Genomic DNA, 27,073 nt, shown 5'->3' with positions numbered 1-27,073 from the left:
CTGTCATGATGTTTCCATTCCTATTTTATCACACACCTCCCAGTGACTGCACAACCCAACATCTTTACTCCTTTCCACCTTTTATTGTCTAATAAAACAAAGAACAAAGAAATGTACAGCACAGGAACAGGCCCTTCGGCCCTCCAAGCCCGCGCCGACCATGCTGCCCGACTAAACTACAATCTTCTACACTTCCTGGGTCCGTATCCTTCTATTCCCATCCTATTCATGTATTTGTCAAGATGCCCCTTAAATGTCACTATCGTCCCTGCTTCCACCACCTCCTCCGGTAGCGAGTTCCAGGCACCCACTACCCTCTGCGTAAAAAACTTGCCTCGTACATCTACTCTAAACCTTGCCCCTCTCACCTTAAACCTATGCCCCCTAGTAATTGACCCCTCTACCCTGGAGAAAAGCCTCTGACTATCCACTCTGTCTATGCCCCTCATAATTTTGTATACCTCTATCAGGTCTCCCCTCAACCTCCATCGTTCCAATGAGAACAAACCGAGTTTATTCAACCGCTCCTCATAGCTAATGCCCTCCATACCAGGCAACATTCTGGTAAATCTCTTCTGCACCCTCTCTAAAGCCTCCACATCCTTCTGGTAGTGTGGCGACCAGAATTGAACACTATACTCCAAGTGTGGCCTAACTAAGGTTCTATATAGCTGCAACATGACTTGCCAATTCTTATACTCAATGCCCCGGCCAATGAAGGCAAACATGCCGTATGCCTTCTTGACTACCTTCTCCACCTGTGTTGCACCTGTACTCCTAGATCTCTTTGACTTTCAATACTCTTGAGGGTTCTACCATTCACTGTATATTCCCTACCTGCGTTAGTCCTTCCAAAATGCATTACCTCACATTTGTCCGGATTAAACTCCATCTGCCATCTCTCCGCCCAAGTCTCCAGACAATCTAAATCCTGCTGTATCCTCCGACAGTCCTCATCGCTATCCGCAATTCCACCAACCTTTGTGTCGTCTGCAAACTTACTAATCAGACCAGTTACATTTTCCTCCAAATCATTTATATATACTACAAAGAGCAAAGGTCCCAGCACTGATCCCTGTGGAACACCACTGGTCACAGCCCTCCAATGAGAAAAGCATCCTTCCATTGCTACTCTCTGCCTTCTATGGCCTAGCCAGTTCTGTATCCACCTTGCCAGCTCACCCCTGATCCCGCGTGACTTCACCTTTTGTACTAGTCTACCATGAGGGACCTTGTCAAAGGCCTTACTGAAGTCCATATAGACAACATCCACTGCCCTGCCTGCATCAATCATCTTAGTGACCTCCTCAAAAAACTCTATCAAGTTAGTGAGACACGACCTCCCCTTCACAAAACCGTGCTGCTTCTCACTAATACGTCCATTTGCTTCCAAATGGGAGTAGATCCTGTCTCGAAGAATTCTCTCCAGTAATTTCCCTACCACTGAAGTAAGGCTCACCGGCCTGTAGTTCCCGGGATTATCCTTGCTACCCTTCTTAAACAGAGGAACAACATTGGCTATTCTCCAGTCCTCCGGGACATCCCCTGAAGACAGCGAGGATCCAAAGATTTCTGTCAAGGCCTCAGCAATTTCCTCTCCAGCCTCCGTCAGTATTCTGGGGTAGATCCCATCAGGCCCTGGGGACTTATCTACCTTAATATTTTTTAAGACACCCAACACCTCGTCTTTTTGGATCACAATGTGACCCAGGCTATCTACACCCCTTCTCCAGACTCAACATCTACCAATTCCTTCTCTTTGGTGAATATCGATGCAAAGTATTCATTTAGTACCTCGCCCATTTCCTCTGGCTCCACACATAGATTCCCTTGCCTATCCTTCAGTGGGCCAACCCTTTCCCTGGCTACCCTCTTGCTTTTTATGTACGTGTAAAAAGCCTTGGGATTTTCCTTAACCCAATTTGCCAATGACTTTTCATGACCCCTTCTAGCCCTCCTGACTCCTTGTTTAAGTTCCTTCCTACTTTCCTTATATTCCACGCAAGCTTCGTCTGTTCCCAGCCTTTTAGCCCTGACAAATGCCTCCTTTTTCTTTTTGACGAGGCCTACAATATCCCTCGTCATCCAAGGTTCTCGAAAATTGCCGTATTTATCCTTCTTCCTCACAGGAACATGCTGGTCCTGTATTCCTTTCAACTGCCACTTGAAAGCCTCCCACATGTCAGATGTTGATTTGCCCTCAAACATCCGCCCCAATCTATGTTCTTCAGTTCCCGCCTAATATTGTTATAATTAGCCTTCCCCCAATTTAGCACATTCATCCTAGGACCACTCCTATCCTTGTCCACCAGTACTTTAAAACTTACTGAATTGTGGTCACTGTTACTGAAATGCTCCCCTACTGAAACATCTACCACCTGGCCGGGCTCATTCCCCAATACCAGGTCCAGTACCGCCCCTTCCCTAGTTGGACTGTTTACATATTGTTTTAAGAAGCCCTCCTGGATGCTCCTTACAAACTCCGCCCCGTCTAAGCCCCTGGCACTAAGTGAGTCCCAGTCAATATTGGGGAAGTTGAAGTTTCCCATCACCACAACCCTGTTGTTTTTACTCTTTTCCAAAATCTGTCTACCTATCTGCTCCTCTATCTCCCGCTGGCTGTTGGGAGGCCTGTAGTATAACCCCAACATTGTGACTGCATCTTTCTTATTCCTGATCTCTACCCATATAGCCTCACTGCCCTCTGAGGTGTCCTCTCGCAGTACAGCTGTGATATTCTCCCGAACCAGTAGCGCAACTCCGCCTCCCCTTTTACATCCCCCTCTATCCCGCCTGAAACATCTAAATCCTGGAACGTTTAGCTGCCAATCCTGCCCTTCCCTCAACCAGGTCTCTGTAATGGCAACAACATCATAGTTCCAAGTACTAATCCAAGCTCTAAGTTCATCTGCCTTACCCGTAATACTTCTTGCATTAAAACATATGCACTTCAGGCCACCAGACCCGCTGTGTTCAGCAACTTCTCCCTGTCTGCTCTGCCTCAGAGCCACACTGTCCCTATTCCCTAGTTCTCCCTCAATGCTCTCACCTTCTGACCTATTGCTCCCTTGCCCACCCCCCTGCCATACTAGTTTAAACCCTCCCGTGTGACACTAGCAAACCTCGCGGCCAGGATATTTATGCCTCTCCGGTTTAGATGCAACCCATCCTTATACAGGTCACACCTGCCCCGGAAGAGCTCCCAGTGGTCCAGATAATGGAAACCCTCCCTCATACACCAGCTGTTTAGCCACGTGTTTAGCTGCTCTATCTTCCTATTTCTAGCCTTACTGGCACGTGGCACAGGGAGTAATCCCGAGATTACAACCCTCGAGGTCCTGTCTTTTAACTTTCTGCCTAGCTCCCTGAACCCCTGCTGCAGGACCTCATGCCCCTTCCTGCCTATGTCGTTAGTACCAATATGTACAACGACCTCTGCCTGTTTGCCCTCCCCCTTCAGGATGCCCTCTACCCGTTCGGAGACATCCTGGACCCTGGCACCAGGGAGGCAACATACCATCCTGGAGTCTCTTTCACCAGAAGCGCCTATCTGTGCCCCTGACTATAGAGTCCCATATTACTATTACTCTTCTGCACTTTGACCCTCCCTTCTGAACATCAGAGCCAGCCGTGGTGCCACTGCTCTGGCTGCTGCTGTTTTCCCCTGATAGGCTATCCCCCCCGACAGTATCCAAAGGGGTATATCTGTTCGAGAGGGGGACAACCACAGGGGATAGAGTAACACACACCAGAACTGGAATAACAGACAGGTTATTGTCTAATCATAATTGTGACAGAGTAACACACCAGAATTGGAATCACAGACAGGTTATTGTCTCATCATAATTGTGACAGAGTAATACACCAGAATTGGAATAACAGAGAGGTTATTGTCCAGTAATAACAGTGACAGAGTAACACACACCAGAATTGGGATAACAGGCAGGTTATTGTCTAATAACTGTGACAAAGTAACAGGGGTGGCACAGTGGTTAGCACTGTTACCTTACAGTGCCTGGGTTCAATTCTGACCTTGGGTCACTGTGTGGAGTTTGTACATTCTTGCTGTGTCTGCACAGATTTCCTGTTAGTGCTCTTGTTTCTTCCCACACAGTACAAAGATGTGCAGGTTAGGTGGATTGGCTATGCTAAATTGTCCCTGGGAGGTGTTATGAGGATAGAGCGGGACATTGGATTCAATGATCATAGAATTGCGACAGTGCAGAAGGAGGCCATTCGGCCCATCGAGTCTGCACCGCCCCTCTGATAGATCACCCGACCTGGGCCAATCTCCCACCCAATCCTCCTAACCCCTCCCAGGGCCAATTTAGCATAACCAGTCCACCTCACCTGCACATCTTTGGACTGTGGGAGAAAACAAGAGCAGCGCAGGAAATCTATACAGACACAGATGTGTTCACTCACACACACTGCAGCCTGATTTATTGTTGGAACAGACACTGCTTGTTACTCTCAAAGTGAGTGAATCCTTTGCTGTTTCTCCTCTGGGCCCCATCTCCATTATTATTGTCTGATTGTCCCACTGAGACTCTCACTGTTATTTTTGGACGATAAGCGAGTCAGCCTGAGCCTGTGGCCGCTCTCACCATCTGAATGCCCGTGTGATTGACGGCAGCTCGTGACCAATAGGAAGCGAGGGGGCGGGTCGGGAGGACCGACCGAAAGCGGCTGCTCCTCCAACCAATCGGAGTGAATGAGGGGCGGGGCCCGCCGTGATTGAAGCACCCAATGTGGGTAATGGCGATGTAGAAGCGCATTTTCTTCAGATTGGAAATTGGTAAGAAGCGTTTTAACAATATGGAGGGAGCGAGAGATCGCAGGGGTGGGCGGAAACTTTGTGTAAAGCTGTTGCAATCGCAAACCTCGCAAAAGTTTACGGGACCCAATTTGTACCGACCGGAGATGCAGCTCCTCATGTTCGGTTCGGTTTAACGGCCGCCATCTTTATTGTGTATCAGGGCGCATGCGCGTTTGTCATCTTTGTCAGGCGATGTTTCAATGAGTGGGAGGAGCTTGTTCCCCATTGTTCAGAATGGAGACAACTTGTCCATCAACCTGGATTAGTCTTTGAGTCCCAATGTCTTATTGATAATGCAAAGCGGTGGCCGAGATGGAAAGGAAAGGAAGCCAATCCTGCCTTCCAGATTTCACTGTCTTATTAGATATCCTGTTCCATGTGTCCAAAGCACTGTGGCTCTGTTGAGCAGCACAGTAGCATAGTGGTTAGCACAATTGCTTCACAGCTCCAGGGTCCCAGGTTCGATTCCTGACTGGGTCACTGTCTGTGCGGAGTCTGCACATTCTCCCGTGTGTGCGTGGGTTTCCTCCGGGTGCTCCAGTTTCCTCCCACAGTCCAAAGATGTGCAGGTTAGGTGAATTGGCCATGCTAAATTGCCCTTAGTGTCCAAAATTGCCGTTGGTTGAGTGGGGTTACTGGGTTATGGGGATAGTGGGTGGTGTGGGCTTGGGTAGGATGCTCTTTCCAAGAGCCGGTGCAGACTTGATGGGCCAAATGGCCTCTTTCTGCACTGTAAATTCGATGATTCTATGATTCTATGAGTCACATGAAGACCCTAGGCAGAAGCTCACAACACTTGAGTAGACATTGCCCTCAAATCAAGGGGCTGCTGATGACAACGAGGGTCAGTGTGCAGCGGGGGGTCATCCTGGACCAGGGAGCGGGAGGATGACTGACTGCGATGGATTTTGGAAACTCCTTTTACTGGGGATTATACCATAAGACATAGGAGCAGAATTAGGCCACTCGGGATCATTCTTGTGAACCTCCACTGGACTCTTTCCAAGACCAACACATCCTTCCTTAGATACGGGGCCCAAAACTGCTCACAATACTCCAAATGATGTCTGACCAGAGCTTTATACAGCCTCAGAAGCACATCCCTGGTCTTGTATTCTTGACATGAATGCTAACATTGCATTTGTCTTCTTAACTGCCGACTGAACCTTAAGAGATTCATGAACAAGGACTCCCAAGTCCCTTTGTGCTTCTGATTTCCGAAACATTTCCCCATTTAGAAAATAGTCTATGCCTAAATTCCTCCTTCCAAAGTGCATAACCTACACTTTTCCACATTGTATTTCATTTGCCATTTCATTGCCCACTCGCCTAGCTTGTCCAAGTCCTTCTGCGGCCCTCATGCTTCCTCAATACTACCTGTCCCTCTACAGATCTTTGTATCATGTGCAAACTTAGCAACAGTGCCTTCACTTCCTTCTTCCAAATCATTAATGTATATTGTACAAAGTTGTGATCCCAGCACAGACCCCTGAGGCACACCACTGGTCACCGGCTGCCATCCTGAAAAATACCCTTTTATCCCCACTCTCTGCCTTCTGCCGGTCAGCCAATCCTCCATCTATGCCAGGATCTTACCCTTAACACCATGGGCTCTTAACATATTTAAGTCTACTGTGCGGCACCTTGTCAAAGACCTTCTGGAAATCAAAATAAATCACGTCCACTGGTTCTCCTTTTGACTAACTTCCTTGTTACCTCCTCAGAGAACTCTTAACAGATTTGTCAGACATGACCTCCCTTTGACAAAGTTGTGCTGACTCAGTCCTATTTTACCATATACTTCCCAATACTCCGCGATCTTATCTTTAATAACGGACTCCAAAATCTTAGCAATGACCAAAGTCAGGCTAACTGGCCTCGAAGTTCCCATCTTCTGCCTCCCTCCCTTCTTAAACAGCAGTGTTACATTAGCCACTTTCCAGTCCTCTGGGACCCTTCCTGCTTCCAGTGATTTCTGAAAGCTCACCACCAATGCCTCCACAATTTCCTCAGCCATCTCTTTTAGGACCCTTGGGTGTATTCCATCCGGTCCAGGTGGTTTATCCACCTACAGACCTTTCCCCAGAACCTTCTCCTTAGTGATGGCCACTGCACTCACCTCGGCCCCCTGATTCTCATGGATCTCTGGCATCCCACTGGTGTCTTTCACCATGAAGACTGATGAAAAGTAACTGTTCAGTTGCTCTGCCATTTCTTTGTTTCCTATTATTACTTCTCCAGCCACATTTTCCAGGGGTCCAATGTCTATTTTTGCCTCTCTCTTACCTTTTATATATTGAAAAAAACTCTTCATATCTTCACTTATTACTAGCTAGCTTGCACTCCTATTTCATCTTCCTTTATTGCTTTTATAGTTGTCCTCTGATCACTTTTAAAGGCTTCCCAATCCTCTGGCTTCCCACTAATTTTCGCCAAATTGTATGCTGTTTCTTTTGCTGTCCTTGACTTCCCTCGTCAATCATGGATGCCTTGTCTCCCCTTTAGCATGTTTCCTCCTCCTTGGGATGACTTTCTGTTGTGAATTGGACATTTTGAAATCTCTCTCAGTGTACCTGAACAGGGGCAGGAATGTGGCGACTAGGGGATTTTCACAGTAACTTGATTGCAGTGTTAATGTAAGAGTACTTGTGACAATAAAGATTATTATATTATAATTGGGGGGGATAACATTCATGCAGATTTGAGGCTCCACAAAGTGTTTCCAACTCCTCCCACCCATCTCAGTGCTTAAGTGGGTCGGTGCAGACTTGATGGGCCGAATGGCCTCCTTTTGCACTGTATGTTTTATCTCCTTAACAGGTTGATGCATTTATTTGTCTTGACTGAAAGGATGGTCACTGGTGGCACGGTGGAGCAGCAGTTACCACTGCTATCTCATGGCGCCGAGGACCGGGTTCGATCCCAGCCCCGGGTCACTATCCGTGGGGAGTTTGCACATCTCTGCACATTCTCTCCATGTCTAGGTGGATTGGCCACGCCAAATTGCCCCTGAATTGGAAAAAAAAAATTGACGTTGACGGGCATCTTGACAAATACATGAATAGGATGGGAATAGAGGGATACGGACCCCAGAAGTGTGGAAGATTTTAGTTTCGACGGGCAGCATGGTCGGCTCTGGTTTGGAGGGACGAAGGGCCTGTTCCTGTGCTGTACTTTTCTTTGTTCTTTGTTATTCTAAATTTATTTTGAAAAAGGATGGTCTCTTTCCTAATGTTCACAATTAAAGGGGTGGGTTCCCCAGGAGATGGCTGACATTTCAGGGCAATTAAATTAATAATGAACAGAGATATGTCCAGTGTTGTTACATGGTACAGATCAGATATATTATTTACAGTTTGTAATAGAGTAAATTTATTATTATTATTTCCCGTCTTGTAATATAAGACTGTAGCTACATTATAGATTTCCAGTCATCTCTTCCCTCAGAGGGTTGTTAGTCTTTGGATTTCTCTTCCACAGGGACCAGTTGTATCTGGTGGGTCATTGAATATATTGAAGCACAAGTTTGACAGATATTTTACTGACAATGGAATTGAGGGTTATGGGGAACAGGTAGGAAAATAGAGTGAAAGCTGGGATGAGGAGGGATCTCTTCACTCGAGGATGTGGTGAAGCTTTGGAATTCTCTACCCCAGAGGAATGTGGAGCCTATGTCATCAGGTATGTTCAAGACAAATATTGACAGGTTTCTCGATATTGAAGATATCGAGGGATATGGGGATTGTGTGGGAAATGGTGCTGAGGTAGACCAGCCAAGGTTGAATAGTTGAGCAAACTCGGTGGGCCGAATGGCCTATTCTTGCTCCTATTCTAATCTCTGTGTCCTGGTCAGGAAGCAGTGAGCTGAGGTTTGATCTGTCAATCAAGATGAATCAGCACCTTAATGAGAATTGGGAAGGTGAATATTAGATACAGCAGAGTGAGAATGGAGGGAGATTTGTGGGGTGGAGATTTACATCTTTTGGAGAACAATAGAGGAAATAATGTTCAAAGGAACAAGAATTGTCTGTTCTGAATTTCTATCCTGTACTAACTGATGGATTTTGTAAATTGTTTTTAAAGGATATTGGAAGAGGAGGAATTATAGACAGAAATCTCAAACGTCACATCTCAATGTGACAAACTCACTCGATTCCTTCTGACCTGAATATCATCAGCGAAAAGGAGAAATGTTTGTCTGATCTGTTGGCTTCAAAAGATTTTAAACGTGAGTGTGGCCCACACAACACACACCCGAGTGAGAGAGTTCCAGTGAACTGACTGTGGAAAGAGCTTCAACCAGATACACAGCCTGAAAAAACATCACACCATTCACAGTGAGGAGAGACAGTGCACTTGTTCGGTGTGTAGACAAGGCTTCCACTGATTATCCAATCTGGAGACACATGAGGAGACCCAAAACATGGAGAAACCGTGGGAATGTGGGGACTGTGGGAAGGGATTCAGATTCCCATCTAAGCTGGAGATTCATCGACGCAGTCACACTGGGGAGAGACCGTTCACCTGCTCTAAATGTGGGAAGGGATTTATTGAATCATCCGCCCTGCGGAAACATCAGCGAGTTCACACTGGGGAGAGGCCATTCACCTGCTCTCAGTGTGGGGCGGGATTCATTGAATCATCCGCCCTGCTAAAACATCAGCAAATTCACACTGGAGAGAAGCCATTCATCTGCTCTCAGTGTGGGAAGGGATTCATTGAATCATCCGCCCTGCTGACACACCAGCGAGTTCACACTGGGGAGATGCCATTCACTTGCTCTCAGTGTGGGAAAGGATTCCCTTGGTTATCCATCCTGAAGACACACCAGCGAGTTCACACTGGGGAGAGACCATTCACCTGCTCCCTCTGTGGGAAGGGATTCACTCAGTTATCCAGTCTGCAGACACACCAGCGAGTTCACACTGGAGAGAGGCCGTTCACCTGCTCTCAGTGTGGGCAGAGATTCCGTGCTTTATCCAACCTGCGGAGTCATCAGCGAGTTCACACTGGGGAGAGGCCATTCACTTGCTCCGTCTGTGGGAGTGGATTCACAAAATTATGCAGCCTGAGGAGCCATCAGCGAGTTCATATTGAGGAGACGTTATTCCCCTGCTCTCAGTGTGGGGAGAAATTCAGTGATTTATTCAGCCTGCAGTCACACCAGCGAGTTCACATTGGGGAGAAGCCATTCACCTGCTCTCAATGTGGGAAGGGATTTATTGATTCATCTGTCCTGCGGAAACATCAGCGAGTTCACACTGGAGAGAAGCCATTCACCTGCTCCCTCTGTGGCAATGGATTCACACAGTTATCCAGTCTGCAGACACACCAGCGGGTTCACACTGGGGATAGGCCATTCACCTGCTCTTAGTGTGGGAAGGGATTACAAATTCCACAGGCTCACCACTCTCTGGTTGAAGAAATTACTCCTCATCTCTGTCCTAAATGGTCTACCCCATTAACTTAGACTGCAACCTCTGGTTCTGTACACTCCCACCATCGGGAAAATCTTTCCTGCATCTCCCCTGTCAAGTCCTGTTAGAATATTATAGGTTTCTATGAGATTCCCCCTATGAGAAAGGATTCAATAATACAACAGAAATTTCAGCAGAAACCCTTTCTGAACTCCAGCGAATACAATCCTAACTGATTCAATCTCTCATACGTCAGTCCCACCATCCCAGGAAACAGTCTGGTAAACCTTCGCTGCACTCCCTCGAGAGCAAGAACATCCTTCCTCAGGTAAGGAGACCAAAACTGCACACAATATTCCAGGTATGGCATTTCCAAGGCCCTGTATAATGACAGCAAGATATTCCTGCTCCTGTCGTCGAATCCGCTCGCAATGAAGGCTAGCATATCATTTGCCTTCTTTACCGCCTGCTGTATCTGCATGCTTACCTTCAGTGACTGGTGTACAAGGATACCCAGGTCTCGTTGCACATTGCCCTCTCCTAATTTATGACAATTCAGATAATAGTCTGCCTTCTTGTTTGCTACCAAACTGGATAACCTTGCATTTGTCCAAATTATAATGTATCTGCCATTCATTTGCCCACTCACTCAACTTGTCCAAATCACACTGAAGGATCTCTGCAACCTCCTCACAGCTCACCCTCCCAAGCAACTTGTGTCATCTGCAAATTTGGAGATATTGCATTTAGTTCCCTCATCTAAATAGTTAGGTGATGCAGTGGTTAGCACTGCAGTCTCATGGAGCTGAAGATCAGTGTTCAATCCTGCCCCAGGTCACTGTCCGTGTGGAGACATGTTCTCCAAGTGTCTGCATGGGTGTCACCTCCATAACTCAAAAGATGTTTATCTCTATTTGTGCGATTAACTCGGTTATGCCGTCTGCAGTCACACCAGGGAGTTCATACTGGGGAGAGGCCGTTCACCTGCTCTCAATGTGCGAAGGGATTTTGTAATTCATCGCACTTCCTGAGACACCAACAAGTTCACAACTGATTACAGGGATTGGATTTTGCTGTTATTGTTTCTGTTCTCAATTACATCCAGGACTGCATTTTGTTCATTCTGTTGGTCAATGGGGATGGTCAGAGGGTTTCTTTCTGCTGGACTGGCCGGTCTCATGGCTTCGTCTCCAATGGTCTGATTCTCTCTGAGCCTTCTTGCCAGTATCTGGTTTCACATTTCACAAGGATCAAAGAGTGAAAGGGTGTTAGAAGGTTAGATGATGTTTTATTACCATTTCTGTTTGGAAACCCCCAAAATCATGCCACATTGCCATGAAGATGGGCTATGGTGGTTCCATGGTTCTTTTGTTTAATTTATCTTGGTGGTTCTCACAGAAGAAATTTATTAGGGTATGAGGGGCAAGTTGTCTGAGGCGCACTGGGAAACTACATTGAATAGTATGGTGGGAGACAGGCAATCACCAATATTTATGGAATTATTACAGATTTACATGAGAATCGGTTAGCTCAGTTGACTGGATGGCTGGTTCGTGCTGAGTGACACCAACAGTACAGGTTAAATTCCCATACCGGCTGAGGTTAGCCATGGTCCGTGTCAGTATTTCTGCTCTACATGAGCCTCCACCCACCCCTCTATATCTCTTCCCCCCCCACCGCCCATCAGCATCTCCTATTCCTTTTTCCCTCATTTCATTCATGTATGTATCTAGCTTTACGTTCAATGGATTCATGCTGTTCATCCCAACCACTCGCTGTGGTAACGAGTTCCACATTCTCGCCACTCGCTGGGTAAAGAGGTGTCTATTGAAATTCCTATTGGATTATTGAATTCCTTCATAATCTGAAAGACTTCCATCAGGTCACCCATCAGTCTTCTCTTTTCCAGAAAAAAGCAGCCCCAGCCTTTCCTGAGTGTTAAATGCTCTCAGTTCTGTATATTATGAAATTTTGTTGCACATTATCTAGTGCCTCTATTTCCTTTTTCTAAATGGAGATCATCAATGTTGACAGAGTTCCTAGTGTAGTCGAACCATCGTTTTAAACAAGTTGAACATTTCTTCCGTACTTTTCAATTCTATCCCTCTAGAATGGAACCCTATATATGGGTCCCACACTTTAGGAAAGATGTAAAGTTCTTAGAGAGGGTGTAGAGGACATTTACAAGAATGGGATCAGAGATGAGGGACTCCAGTTAGTTGGAGTGACTGGAGCAGCTGAATTTCTCTCCTGAGATCACAGCATCTGGAGGGTGGGGAATGGGGCCATTCAGCCCTTTGAGACCGTGTCGGCTCCCTGTGGAGGAAGCCAGTCTGTCCATTGCCCCGTTCTTTCCCCGAATCCTTCTGGGTTTATTTCTCTCAGTGTCTGTCCAATTTCCTATTGAAATCCCTCCGTTATCTCTGCATCTCCTACCCTCATAAGCAGTAGGTTCCAGGTTGTTACCACTCCCTTTACACGTACACAAGGCTGCTAGAGCACAGAGGAGTCTATTTGGCCCATTTTTCCCGTGCCAGCTCTTTGTACAGCGACCCATTTAATCCCAGAGTTCGACTATTTTGTTTTCTTTTTCAGAATGTACCAAATTCCCTTTTGGAAGTTACAGTCCAATGAGATTCTGGCACCATTTATGGACAGTGCATTCCAAATCACAACAGCTCACTGTGTTTTACAACAAATAATTGTACATGAAAACCGCTTATTGTCATAAGTAGGCTTCAAATGAAGTTACTGTGAAAAGCCCCTAGTCGCCACATTCCGGCGCCTGTTCGGGGAGACTGGTACGGGAATTGAACCGTGCTGCTGGCCTGCCTTGGTCTGCTTATAAAGCCAGCGATTTAGCCCAGTGTGTTAAACCAGCCCCTATGGTGTGTCTGGAATTTCACAGAGTATTCAAAATGGTGTCAATGACGTGGTTGTTACACAAAATTAAGACTCAACCTTTATCAATAAATTGGCAAGGACACCAAGTGTAATATATCCTCATTTGAGGACAATTAGAACAAATGTACATTTCTATAAAACCTCTCACTACCACTGGACCTCCTAAGGTGTTTTAAAGCCAATGGGAGTACTTTTGAAACATATTCACTGTTGTAATGTCGGAAGCTGTAAGTATGTATGTGTAATCACATTTAGTTTATAAATTGTCATTTTCATTGTTAAAAAAATAAAAAATTTAGAGTACCCAATTCAGTTTTTCCAATTAAGGAACAATTTAGCGTGGCCAATCCACCTACTCTGCACATCTTTGGGTTGTGGGGGTGAGACCAACAAAACCACGGGAAGAATGTGCAAACTCCACAAGGCAGTGACCCAGGATGGGGATCGAACCTCGGACCTTGGCGCCATGAGGCAGCAGTGCTCACCATTGCGCCACCTTGCTACCCGTAAACTGTTATTTTCATAGTGTATTCACTGGCCTTAGTAATAAGGTCAAGGAAGCCCTTTTATATCTCTAACATGTGCCTCTCTGCAGCAATTTCGCCTTCTGTACCTTTTCTATATTAACTATGTATTGATTTCATCGCAAAAAACAATAATTAAATTCAAGTTTATTCAGCAGTGAACATTGATTATGATTCGTGAATTGGTGTATTAGGTAATTATATTGCAAAGACTAGATCTTTATTTTAAAAAATAACACGATCAACCAAAATGTTTCCAGAAACTGCAGAGCTATCAGAATTTGTTTGAAAAAATTAATTACTCGATAATTTTGGGAAGTTACGAGATGTGGTGATAAGCCTGTATATGATATTACATGTACTCAGCAGTGTGACCAGTAGTTGGCGTCAGGCGTCAGTCAGGTGACATCCGGCTACCAGCAGAAGGTTGTCAGGCATACACGAGGCAAGTCGCACATGAGGGTAGTTCCAAGAGTTCTAATGTAACCCTGTGATAACTTAGTCTGTTTAGCATTCTGATCGTTACCTTACCACGTGTACATTAATAAATCATCGTTCTGGCTAATTCCCCAGCAGTTCTGTAGAATCATTGCAAGACAAGATCACAGAACACAACACGAGACACCATATTCTGCCAAGAATATGTGGGCTAGGCATTGGAGTAAAGATATTGTTACTGGGCGAGTAATCCAGAGACCCAGGTTAATGCTCTGGGGATCTGGGATTGAATCTACCGATGACAGATGATGAAACTGAATAAATGTCTTGAATTAAAAGTCTATGATAACACTCTTGATTGTTGTGAAAACTCATCTGGTTCACTAATGTCCTTCAAGAAATCTGCTCTCCTTAAGTGGCCTGGCCTACACGTGACTCCAGATGCACAGCAATGTTGTGGTTGATTTGTAAGTGCCCTCTGAAATAGCCTCACAAGACACGCAGTTCAAGGGCAATTGGAATGAGCAATAAATGCTGGCCCAGCCAGTGACGCCCACCTCCCATAAATGAATAATTTTTAAGAAGACTCTTTTCAATTTGAAGACGAGTAAGAAACTGTCTCTTTAATTGGATTGGTTTATTGTCACGTGTACCGAGGTACAGCGAAAAGTATTGTTCTGTGTACAGTCCAGACAGATCGTTCCATACATGAAAAAACAAAGTGCGGATCTTGGCTCAGTTCACAAAAGAATTTAATGGCTTTGTAGACGCAGAATAAGATTTTAGTCACCATCCGAAACATATCTAGGCAGCTCATATAGACAGACACAAATGATACGGTAACTGAATTAGAGGAAATGACAGAGATTTAACTGAACCACATTTTTGAAAGATTCGGCCTTAATGACAGAGAAACAGGAAAAGCCACTCAGGGGGATGTGGAAATCCAGGCTCAGTGTGGATTTGCTGTCACCCCTCCTTTCTTATACATGAACGGGATTTAGGCTGCAGAATGTTTCACACCAAAACACAGAGGGGTCAAATATAAGCAACTCATAATTCTCAATTCTCTTCCATTTAACTATATTTAACTTTGTTCAAAGGCTGACTGTGGTCAAACTGAACAAAGATTGATGGGATTTCTGTTACCCAGTGAAACGCTTTCTTTTCTTGGTCAGTCATGTTTGCAATTCAATGGTGTATATTTCAGAGTTACTCAGGGTGAAGACCCGAGATCTATTCAATTCAAAATTAAGTCATATAACAAATAAATATACTGATGTTCAACATTGAATAATAAAACAAATATTGAGTAAAATTGGTGGAAATTTTCTGTAGGAAGATAAGAATGATGTATTAATGATTGAACAGAGAGCATTATTCCGTTAGATATTTACTGAACAAATGCTAGAGTTCAATATAAGTTCTGTATCTTATGGTCTTACAAGTTGAGACATTTGTTTTAAAGGAACAGCTGTCTTCATGTAATCAGGGACCTGGCCTCCCAGCCGAACCATTGAAATCTGCAGCAAGACTGTGCAGTTGAACGTTGCACAGGTCCATTGGTACTGGTCTTCCAGCTGTTTCTGTGGCATGGTGGTTATCACATTCACCTAACGCGCAAAAGGTGCCTGGTTCGTGTGGTAGGCTATATTCGGGGTATCGCGGTACCTAGGTGGGATGTACCTTATACTGTAGTATGAATGGTAGAACCTGCCTGCTGGTTCCGCCCAGCAGGTGGACCATAAGAGTCTGTGTTTCACCCACAGCAGTCATTCTGTACTGGAGCTGCTGGGGTAACTACTTGTTCATTAAAGCCTTCAATTGGACTACAATCTCGCTTCAGTAGTGATTGATCGTGCATCAATTCGAAACTGGCAGAAGCATTTAATGCTTCTCATTTATGATGTGGAGATGCCGGCATTGGACTGGGGTGGGCACAGTAAGAAGTCTTACAACACCAGGTTAAAATCCAACAAGTTTGTTTCGAATCACTAGCTTTCAGAGTGCAGCTCCTTCCTCAGGTGAATGAAGATGTGGGTTCTGCAAACATATATGTCGACAAATTCAATGATGCAAAAATGGTACTTTGAATGCGAGTCTTTGCAGGTAATTAAGTCTTTACAGGTCCATACGGTGCGATTGGAGAGAGGGATAATCTAGGTTAAAGAGGTGTGAATTGTCTCAAGCCAGGATAGTTGGTAGGATTTCACAAGCACATGTAATGTAACATGAGTGCAGGGTCCCAGTTGAAAATGAAATGAAAATCGCTTATTGTCACAAGTAGGCTTCAAATGAAGTTACTGTGAAAAGCCCCTAGTCGCTACATTCCAGCGCCTGTTCGGGGAGGCTGGTACGGGAATTGAACCGTGCTGCTGGCCTGCCTTGGTCTGCTTTAAAAGCCAGTGATTTAGCCCAGTGTGCTAAACCCTAAACCAGTTGAGGCCGTACTCATGTGTGCGGAACTTGGCTATCAGTTTCTGCTCGGCCATTCTGCGTTGTCACGCGTCCTGAAGGTTGAACGCTTACCCGAAAATCCGAGGCTGAATGCCCTTGACTGCTGAAGTGCTCCCCAAGTGGAAGAGAACATTCCTGCCTCGCAATTGTTGCGCGATGTCCGTTCATCCATTGTCGCAGCATCAGCATAGCCTCGCCAATGTACCACGCCTCGGGACATCCTTTGCTGCAGCGTATGCAGTAGATAACGTTGGCTGAGTCGCACCATTACACATGTTCTCACGTCTTGCAGAGGTTGCCATGGCAGGGTTGTGTGGTGTCATGATCGCTGTTCTCCTGAATGCTGGGTAGTTTGCTGCAATCAATGGTCTGAGGTTGCGCAGTTGTTTGGAGGCAAGCAGTGTTGATTACCTTGGCAAGATGTTCGTCTTCATCGATGACGTGTTGAAGGCTGTGAAGAAGATATCATAGTTTCTCCGCTACAGGGAATTCATCAGGTGAATGAGTCTCCGGGAGCTTTTCCACAGACCCCAAGAGGCCTACAGCAAACCCAATGAGACAACCAATGAACTGGAACAGCAGACCGAGAGATCTGTGGGACTGGAAGATCCAGCCAACAGGAAGGTCTGGAAAACCTCACCCATTGAAACAATCCGATCAGCTGATTCTACAGCTCCTCTTCCACTAAACCACTCAGTAAAACTGCCTCAAAGACCTTTCTTGTCCAAATTCTGGACTCACATCTTTCTCCTCTCTTCCTGCTGTCTCCCATCATGCTCTCTGAGCGCTCATCTTGTCTGTGAGACTTACCCTTTGCTCCTTTGACCCAATTCGCACCAAACTGTTTTCCACAAACATATAATTTACAGTGCAGAACAGGCCATTCGGCACATCGAGTCTGCACTGGCGCTTGGAAAGAGCACCCTTCTCAAGCTGACACCTCCACCCTATCCCCATAACCCAGTAACCGCACTTAACCCTTTTGGACACTAAGAACACTTTAAAATGGCCACTCCACCAAACCTGCACATCTTTGAACTGGGGGAAAACCTGAGCACCCGGAGTAAACCCACGCAGACACGAGGAGAATGTGCAGACTCCGCACAGACAGTGACCCAAGCCAGGAATCGAACTTGGGACCCTGGAGCTGTGAAGCAACAGTGCTAACCACTGTGCTGCCCCTGATTTATTGGATCCAAGTTGAAATACAAGCCACAACGAAGCATCTGCCGTAGTGGGGTTTGATCCTGCATTCTCAGAGAATTGTGCTGGGTCTCGGGATTACTCATCCAGTGACAATGCCACTAGACCATCACCTCCCCAGTCAAGCGCTTTGCAGAGCTCGTCCGGGATATGAATCTCTCGCATTTTGGAAACCCCCTAAGCGAAAATCATCCCCCACTGTTTCCATGGTGTCTCCATGGAGTCAGTTTCTTTGTCTGTTTCCCCTTCAGACAATCAAGTGAAGCTTGGTCCTCACACAGAACACGTGTATGGTTTCTCCCCTCAGTGAATGGTGTGGTGTTTTTTCAGGCTGTAACTGGTTAAAGCTCTTTCCACAGTCAGTTCACTGGAACACATTCACTCGGGTGCCTGTGTGTCTCGGTGCTTTTCCAGTCACACTGATGTTTGAAATATTTTCCCATGAACAGAACAAACATTTTTCATTCCACATTTATAGTCTGAGGATATTCAGGTCCTGATCAATTGAGTGACACTGTCAGATCTTAATGTGATATTTGGTTTGTGTTTCCTGTCTGAAAATCCTCTCCTAATGCCCTGGAAAAGGAGTTTACAAAGGTCACACTATCAGTACAAGATTGAAATTCAGAACAGTTAATTCCAGTTTCTGCGGAACATTTTTTTTCTCTCTTCTGTCCCCAAACCTGTAAATCCCCGTCCCATACACGCTCCCTCCTCCCTGGGGCTGAAATCCAAATAAGGTATTCGATCATTATTTCTGTATCCTTTTACCAAAGTTGTATAATTAGAGGTAAGAATATGCTTTATAAATCACTTCATTCATGACTTGTGACGGACATTAATCTGAATGACCCTGACTGAGCAGACAGAATAACAGAGGTGAACCTTGTGCCCAGAACTGATCATGTGGAGATTTGATGAGCCATCGCGAAGGTAATTTCTCCAGATCTTTCAGGGTTTCCTTCGTTCTTCCTCTCCCTCTCGAACTAAGTTATACTGGATATCAGACTTAGGGCTCATTCTGGTTCTCTTCCTGCTGACTAAATAACTTGAATCAAATATGGAGAAGACTGAATCCACTGTTCGGTCCCTGCTCCAATCCTGGCATACCGACAAACAAAGAAGAACAAAGAAATGTACAGCACAGGAACAGGCCCTTCGGCCCTCCAAGCCCGTGCCGACCATGCTGCCCGACTAAACTACAATCTTCTACACTTCCTGGGTCCGTATCCTTCTATTCCCATCCTATTCATATATTTGTCAAGATGCCCCTTAAATGTCCCTATCGTCCCTGCTTCCACTACCTCCTCCGGTAGCGAGTTCCAGGCACCCACTGCCCTCTGCGTAAAAAACTTGCCTCGTACATCTACTCTAAACCTTGCCCCTCTCACCTTAAACCTATGCCCCCTAGTAATTGACCCCTCTACCCTGGGGAAAAGCCTCTGACTATCCACTCTGTCTATGCCCCTCATAATTTTGTAGACCTCTATCAGGTCTCCCCTCAACCTCCTTCGTTCCAGTGAGAACAAACCGAGTTTATTCAATCGCTCCTCATAGCTAATGCCCTCCATACCAGGCAACATTCTGGTAAATCTCTTCTGCACCCTCTCTAAAGCCTCCACATCCTTCTGGTAGTGTGGCATCCAGAATTGAACACTATACTCCAAGTGTGGCCTAACTAAGGTTCTATACAGCTGCAACATGACTTGCCAATTCTTATACTCAATGTCCCGGCCAATGAAGGCAAGCATGCCGTATGCCTTCTTGACTACCTTCTCCACCTGTGTTGCCCCTTTCAATGACCTGTGGACCTGTACTCCTAGGTCTCTTTGACTTTCAATACTCTTGAGGGTTCTACCATTCACTGTATATTCCCGACCTGCATTAGACCTTCCAAAATGCATTACCTCACATTTGTCCGGATTAAACGCCATCTGCCATCTCTCCGCCCAAGTCTCCAGACAATCTAAATCCTGCTGTATCCTCCGACAGTCCTCATCGCTATCCGCAATTCCACCAACCTTTGTGTCGTCTGCAAACTTACTAATCAGACCAGTTACATTTTCCTCCAAATCATTTATATATACTACAAACAGCAAAGGTCCCAGCACTGATCCCTGTGGAACACCACTGGTCACAGCCCTCCAATTAGAAAAGCATCCCTCCATTGCTACTCTCTGCCTTCTATGGCCTAGCCAGTTCTGTATCCACCTTGCCAGCTCACCCCTGATCCCGTGTGACTTCACCTTTTGTACTAGTCTACCATGAGGGACCTTGTCAAAGGCCTTACTGAAGTCCATATAGACAACATCTACTGCCCTACCTGCATCAATCATCTTAGTGACCTCCTCAAAAAACTCTATCAAGTTAGTGAGACACGACCTCCCCTTCACAAAACCGTGCTGCCTCTCACTAATACGTCCATTTGCTTCCAAATGGGAGTAGATCCTGTCTCGAAGAATTCTCTCCAGTAATTTCCCTACCACTGAAGTAAGGCTCACCGGCCTGTAGTTCCCGAGATTATCCTTGCTACCCTTCTTAAACAGAGGAACAACATTGGCTATTCTCCAGTCCTCCGGGACATCCCCTGAAGAGAGCGAGGATCCAAAGATTTCTGTCAAGGCCTCAGCAATTTCCTCTCCAGCCTCCTTCAGTATTCTGGGGTAGATCCCATCAGGCCCTGGGGACTTATCTACCTTAATATTTTTTAAGACACCCAACACTTCGTCTTTTTGGATCACAATGTGACCCAGGCTATCTACACCCCCTTCTCCCGACTCAACATCTACTAATTCCTTCTCTTTGGTGAATACTGATGCAAAGTATTCATTTAGTACCTCGCCCATTTCCTCTGGCTCCACAAATAGATTCCCTTGCCTATCCTTCAGTGGGCCAACCCTTTCCCTGGCTACCCTCTTGCTTTTTATGTACGTGTAAAAAGCCTTGGGATTTTCCTTAACCCTATTTGCCAATGACTTTTTGTGACCCCTTTTAGCCCTCCTGACTCCTTGCTTAAGTTCCTTCCTACTTTCCTTATATTCCACGCAGGCTTAGTCTGTTCCCAGCCTTTTAGCCCTGACAAATGCCTCCTTTTTCCTTTTGACGAGGCCTACAATATCACTCGTCATCCAAGGTTCCCGAAAATTGCCGTATTTATCTTTCTTCCTCACAGGAACATGCCGGTCCTGTATTCCTTTCAACTGCCACTTGAAAGCCTCCCACATGTCAGATGTTGATTTGCCCTCAAACATCCGCCCCCAATCTAGGTTCTTCAGTTCCCGCCTAATATTGTTATAATTAGCCTTCCCCCAATTTAGCACATTCATCCTAGGACCACTCTTATCCTTGTCCACCAGTACTTTAAAACTTACTGAATTGTGGTCACTGTTACCGAAATGCTCCCCTACTGAAACACCTACCACCTGGCCGGGCTCATTCCCCAATACCAGGTCCAGTACCGCCCCTTCCCTAGTTGGACTGTCTACATATTGTTTTAAGAAGCCCTCCTGGATGCTCCTTACAAACTCCGCCCTGTCTAAGCCCCTGGCACTAAGTGAGTCCCAGTCAATATTGGGGACGTTGAAGTCTCCAATCACCACAACCCTGTTGTTTTTACTCTTTTCCAAAATCTGTCTACCTATCTGCTCCTCTATCTCCCGCTGGCTGTTGGGAGGCATGTAGTATACCCCCAACATTGTGACTGCACCCTTCTTATTCCTGATCTCTACCCATATAGCCTCACTGCCCTCTGAGGTGTCCTCTCGCAGTACAGCTGTGATATTCTCCCGAACAAGTAGCGCAACTCCGCCTCCCCTTTTACATCCCCCTCTATCCCGCCTGAAACATCTAAATCCTGGAACATTTAGCTGCCAATCCTGCCCTTCCCTCAACCAGGTCTCTGTAATGGCAACAACATCATAGTTCCAAGTACTAATCCAAGCTCTAAGTTCATCTGCCTTACCCGTAATGCTCCTTGCATTAAAACATATGCACTTCAGGCCACCAGACCCACTGTGTTCAGCAACTTCTCCCTGTCTGCTCTGCCTCAGAGCCACACTGTCCCTATTCCCTAGTTCTCCCTCAATGCTCTCACCTTCTGACCTATTGCTCCCGTGCCCACCCCCCTGCCATACTAGTTTAAACCCTCCCGTGTGACACTAGCAAACCTTGCGGCCAGGATATTTATGCCTCTCCGGTTTAGATGCAACCCGTCCTTCTTATACAGGTCACACCTGCCCTGGAAGAGCTCCCAGTGGTCCAGATAATGGAAACCCTCCCTCCTACACCAGCTGTTTAGCCACGTGTTTATCTGCTCTATCTTCCTATTTCTAGCCTCACTGGCACGTGGCACAGGGAGTAATCCCGAGATTACAACCCTCGAGGTCCTGTCTTTTAACTTTCTGCCTAGCTCCCTGAAATCCTGCTGCAGGACCTCATGCCCCTTCCTGCCTATGTCGTTAGTACCAATATGTACAACGACCTCTGCCTGTTTGCCCTCCCCCTTCAGGATTCCCTCTACCCGTTCGGAGACATCCTGGACCCTGGCACCAGGGAGGCAACATACCATCCTGGAGTCTCTTTCATGTCCACAGCAGCGCCTATCTGTGCCCCTGACTATAGAGTCCCTATTACTATTACCCTTCTGCGCTTTGACCCTCCCTTCTGAACATCAGAGCCAGCCGTGCTGGCTGCTGCTGTTTTCCTCTGACTTTATCCATCTCCCTGGCAACAGTCTGAGACTTAGCTAGTCTCTTTGTAAACTTGGTTTCATACTTGATCCAATATGAGCTTCTGACCTCATAGAATTTACAGTGCAGAAGGAGGCCATTCAGCCCATCGAGTCTGCACCAGCCCTTGGAAAGAGCACCCTAGCTAAGTCCACACCTTCTCCAATCCCTGTAACCCCACCTAACCTTTTTAGATACAAAGGCATTTTACCATCGCCACCTCCCGATTCGACAATTCCATTACACACCTGGCTGCTCTCCCACATTCTACCTCTTACTTAAACTTAAAGCCATCCAAAAGTCTGCTACCCATGTCTTAATTCGCAGCAAGTTCCTTTCCCCTATGATCCCTGTGCTCCGAGACTTGCATTCGCTCCCAGTCAATTCTCACCCTTGTTTTCAAATCCCTCCATGGCCTCATCTCTCTTTGTCTCTCCTCCAGCCACCAAATCCCCCGAGATATCTGCACAGCTCTGATCCTGGACTCTTGCACACTCTCGATTCCAATTACTCCACCATGGTTTTAAGTTCCTTCGGCCCCAAGCACTGAATTCCCTCCCTAAACCTCCCCGTCTCCACCTCACTTACCTCCTTGAAGACTCTTTAAAACTCACCTCTTTGACCAAGTTTTTGGTCACCTGCCCTAATATCTCCTTTTGTGTCTGGGTGTCTCACTTTGTTTTATAATGTTCCTGTGAAGTTGACTGGGGTGATTTATGATGTTAAAGGTGTTATATAAATAGAAGTTGTTGTTGTTGACTGTAACCCTGACCTCCTGTTTTACATCCCATTGGTTTCATAACAAACTCTGTCTCTGATGTTTTGCCCCCTGCGGGTTTGCAGCCTCTATAAAGACGGCGGCTGTTAACTCAGGCCTGCCACCGGGAGCAGGCCGCAGCTGTCCCCCCGCTCGATGCAAACCCGGGCCCGGAAACTTCTTATTGGGGTTTGGAGCCTCCACCGGGTTTCAGTGAAACCTCCCGGCCGCGTGCAGCATCAGCACTGCGCATGCTCCAGTTCACGATGCCCAAGGAGTAATTGACAGCAGCTCTAGACCAATAGGAAGAGAGGGGTGGGCCTGGAAGACCGTGTGGTTGCAGCGGGTCCTCCAACCAATCGGAGTGAATGAGAGGCGGGGCTGATCCCCGGTCTCCCACGTGAATTGGAGCATGCGCAGTACCGCTGGCAGCTGAGGATTCAGGCGGTCGGGTGGAGATGCTCCGCCGGTCAGATCCCGCTCGGTGAGTTATGACAGAGCCGGTGGATGGGTCGGGAGGCTTGATAAACACTCCGTGTCGGCCCCAAGCCCCGAATACGAAGCTTGGATACGGCAGTTGAACCGGGGAACGCTGCTCGGGCTTTTCCCCGACACAGGCCCGGGTGGACGAAGTGTGTGGCGGGGCGCATGCGTAGTGAGTGGGAGCCCCGGCTTTTGCTCCGGCTCCCGTTCACTCTGATTGGCTGGAGGACCAGTCGCTCTCGGTCATTCTTTCAGCCCCGCCCCCTGATCTGGAGCAACCCCTTCAGCATCATCCCAGAGATAGAAGTCTTACAACACCAGGTTAAAGTCCAACAGGTTTGTTTCAAATCACTAGCTTTCAGAGCACTGCTCCTTCCTCAGGTAAATGAAGACGTATGTTCTAGAGACATATATATATATATAGACAAAGTCAAAGATGCGAGCATTCGCAGGTAATTAAGTCTTTCCAGATCCAGAGAGAGGGGTATATCCTAGTTTGCGGACTATTAGAACAATTGTACATTTCTATAAAACCTTGTACTGCCACTGGACCTTCTGAAGTCTTTCAAAGCCAGTGGAGTTCTTTTGAAACATATTCACTGTTGTGATGTAAGAAGCTGTAAGTTCGCATGTGTAATCACATTTAGTTTTAAAATTGTTATTTCATAGTACATTCACTGTCATTAATAACAAGGTAAGCGTTCTCCAAGGCGGCCTTCAGGACGCGCGACAACGCAGAATCGTCGAACAGAAACTTATAGCCAAGTTCCGCACACATGAGTGCGGCCTCAACCGGGACCTGGGATTCATGTTGCATTACATTCATCCCCCACCATCTGGCCTGCAAAATCCTACCAACTGTCCTGGCTTGATACAATTCACACCTCTTTAACCTGGGGTTACCCCATCTCTGGATCTGTAAAGATTTAATCACCTGCTAATGCTCGCATTCCAAGCATTGTCTGGCATCTTTGAATCTGTCTATATATATATGTTTCTGGAACATACCTCTTCATTCACCTGAGGAAGGAGCAGCGCTCCGAAAGCTAGTGACATCGAAACAAACCTGTTGGACATTAACCTGGTGTTGCAAAACTTCTTACTATTAGTAACAAGGTCAAGGAAGCCCTTTATTTTAAAAAAGGTCAAAGAAGCTCTCAAACATGTGCCTCCTGCAGCCATTTCACCTTCTGTACCTTTTTAATATTAACTATGTATTGATTTCATGGCAAAAAACACTTTTATACCTCCAACACGTTATACCTCCAACACGTGGCTTCCTGCAGCCATTTCATCTTCGGTACCTTTTCTATATTAACTATGTTTTGATTTAATAGCAAAAAACCATAATTACATTTATAATTATTCTGTAGTGAACATTGATTATCATTAGTGAATTGGTGTATTAGGTAATTATATTGCAATGACTAGATCTTTATTTTAAAAAATAACACTTTCAATCAGAATGTTTCCAGAAACTGCTGAGCTATCAGAATTTGTTTGACTTAGTGGGGAGAGGGGGCATCCCTGTCTCGTCTGCTGATGCAGCCTGAAATAGTTCGATGTTGACCTGTTTGTCCATATGCTCACAACAGGAGCCTGATACAACAGCCTGACCCAGTCAATAAAGCCCCGTCCGAATCCAAACCGCCCCTGTACCTCCCACAGATATTCCCATTCCACCCGATCAAAAGCCTTCTCTGCGTCCATTGCGACCACGACCTCCACATCCCTACCTTCTGGTTGGTGAAGGTGGGACCTGCAAGGGAGGAAGACGGCTTTTGCACTATGTTTATATTTTTGTGCACATTGTTTATTTTGTTGTAAAACCATAAATAGCTCAATAAAATGTTTATTTTTAAAAAAAGACTGACTGGCATGGCCTGGTGGCACGTGGCCATCAATTAATTTCCTTTCCCCCTAGAGAAATCAAGGACTTGACACAGTGTGTTTGAGACAAAGCTGATTTATTTCACAAACAACAAGATATTAAACTCTAGCCCAGCTCAGTTACAGAGATTCGAAATAAACCCCAATTGTCAGAATGAAGATGGTTCAGTTCTGGGTCTGATTAACAGTGACAGTAACAGCAGAATCAACACTTTAAAGATGAACAGAGCGTACATATACATTCCTTCCGTTTGTTTGACAGTTCAGGGATCGTCAGTGGCATCTTATGATATGGAGAAATTAGCTCAACAATCCTTTTTTAAAAAAAATATATTTATTCAAATTTTTCAACAGATTTTCAACAAACCCCCCCCCCCCCCCCCCCCAACAAAAAGAAAGAAACAAGAAAACAACAATCAAAAATTATACATTGGATTTCCCCCATATACAATAACCCCCCATATGACATTTAAAAGCATCAATAGGGAAGCCCCACCCACCCAAACGCCCCCCCAAACGAAACCCCTCCCCTGCCCCGGGCTGCTGCTGACGTCCTCCTAACGCTCTGCGAGACAGTCTAGGAACGGTTGCCACCGTCTGAGGAACCCCTGCACAGACCCTCGCAAGGCAAACTTTATCCTCTCCAGCTTGATGAACCCTGCCATGTCATTGATCCAAGCTTCCACACTAGGGGGCTTCGCATCTTTCCACAATAGCAAATTCCTCCGCCAGGCTACCAGGGACGCAAAGGCCAGGATACCGGCATCTTTCGCCTCCTGCACTCCCAGCTCGTCCGGTACCCCAAATAATGCCAACCCCCAGCTCGGCTTGACCTGGGCTTTCACCACCTTGGACATAGTCCTCGCAAAACCCCTCCAAAACCCATCCAGCGCCGGGCACGACCAGAACATATGGACGTGATTTGCCGGGCTTCCCGAGCACCTCCCACACCTGTCCTCCACCCCCAAAGAACCTATTCAACCTCGCCCCTGTCATACGCGTTCTGTGAGTAACTTTGAACTGTATTAGGCTGAGCCTGGCGCAAGAGGAGGAAGAATTAACCCTACTCAGGGCATCAGCCCACAGACCCTCATCTATCTCCTCCCCAAGCTCCTCCTCCCACTTGCCCTTTAACTCCTCCACCGAGGCCTCCTCCTCTTCCTTCAGCTCCTGGTAAATCACCAAAACTTTGCCTTCTCCAACCCATACACCCGAAATCACCCTGTCCTGAATCCCCTGTGCCGGGAGCAGCGGGAATTCCCTCACCTGCCGCCTCACAAACGCCCTCACTTGCATGTACCTGAAAGTGTTTCCCGGGGGTAACCCAAACTTCTCCTCCAGCGCCCCTAGGCTCGCAAACGTCCCATCGATGAACAGGTCCCCCATTCTTCTAATCCCTGCTCCGAAACCCCCCATCCATCGTTCCCGGGACGAACCGATGATTCTCCCGAATC

At 46.4% G+C, this 27,073-nt stretch overlaps 1 protein-coding gene across 1 annotated transcript in view; it reads left to right on the top strand.

Annotated features, from left to right (window-relative positions):
* Window positions 1-4,761: 4,761 nt before the first annotated feature.
* Window positions 4,762-27,073, top strand: part of LOC140417848 (uncharacterized) — a 34,349-nt gene continuing 12,037 nt past the window's right edge. Inside the window, exons 1-2 of the mRNA XM_072501293.1 lie at window positions 4,762-4,798; window positions 8,903-10,184. Of these exons, the coding sequence (XP_072357394.1) occupies window positions 9,243-10,184 (942 nt within the window). The 5' untranslated portion in view covers window positions 4,762-4,798; window positions 8,903-9,242. The remainder of the gene's footprint in view (window positions 4,799-8,902; window positions 10,185-27,073) is intronic.

This window comes from Scyliorhinus torazame, chromosome 5 (assembly GCF_047496885.1).
Source record: "Scyliorhinus torazame isolate Kashiwa2021f chromosome 5, sScyTor2.1, whole genome shotgun sequence".
Classification (NCBI taxonomy): Eukaryota; Metazoa; Chordata; class Chondrichthyes; order Carcharhiniformes; family Scyliorhinidae; genus Scyliorhinus; species Scyliorhinus torazame.
This window is presented reverse-complemented; position numbering and strand designations above follow the sequence as displayed.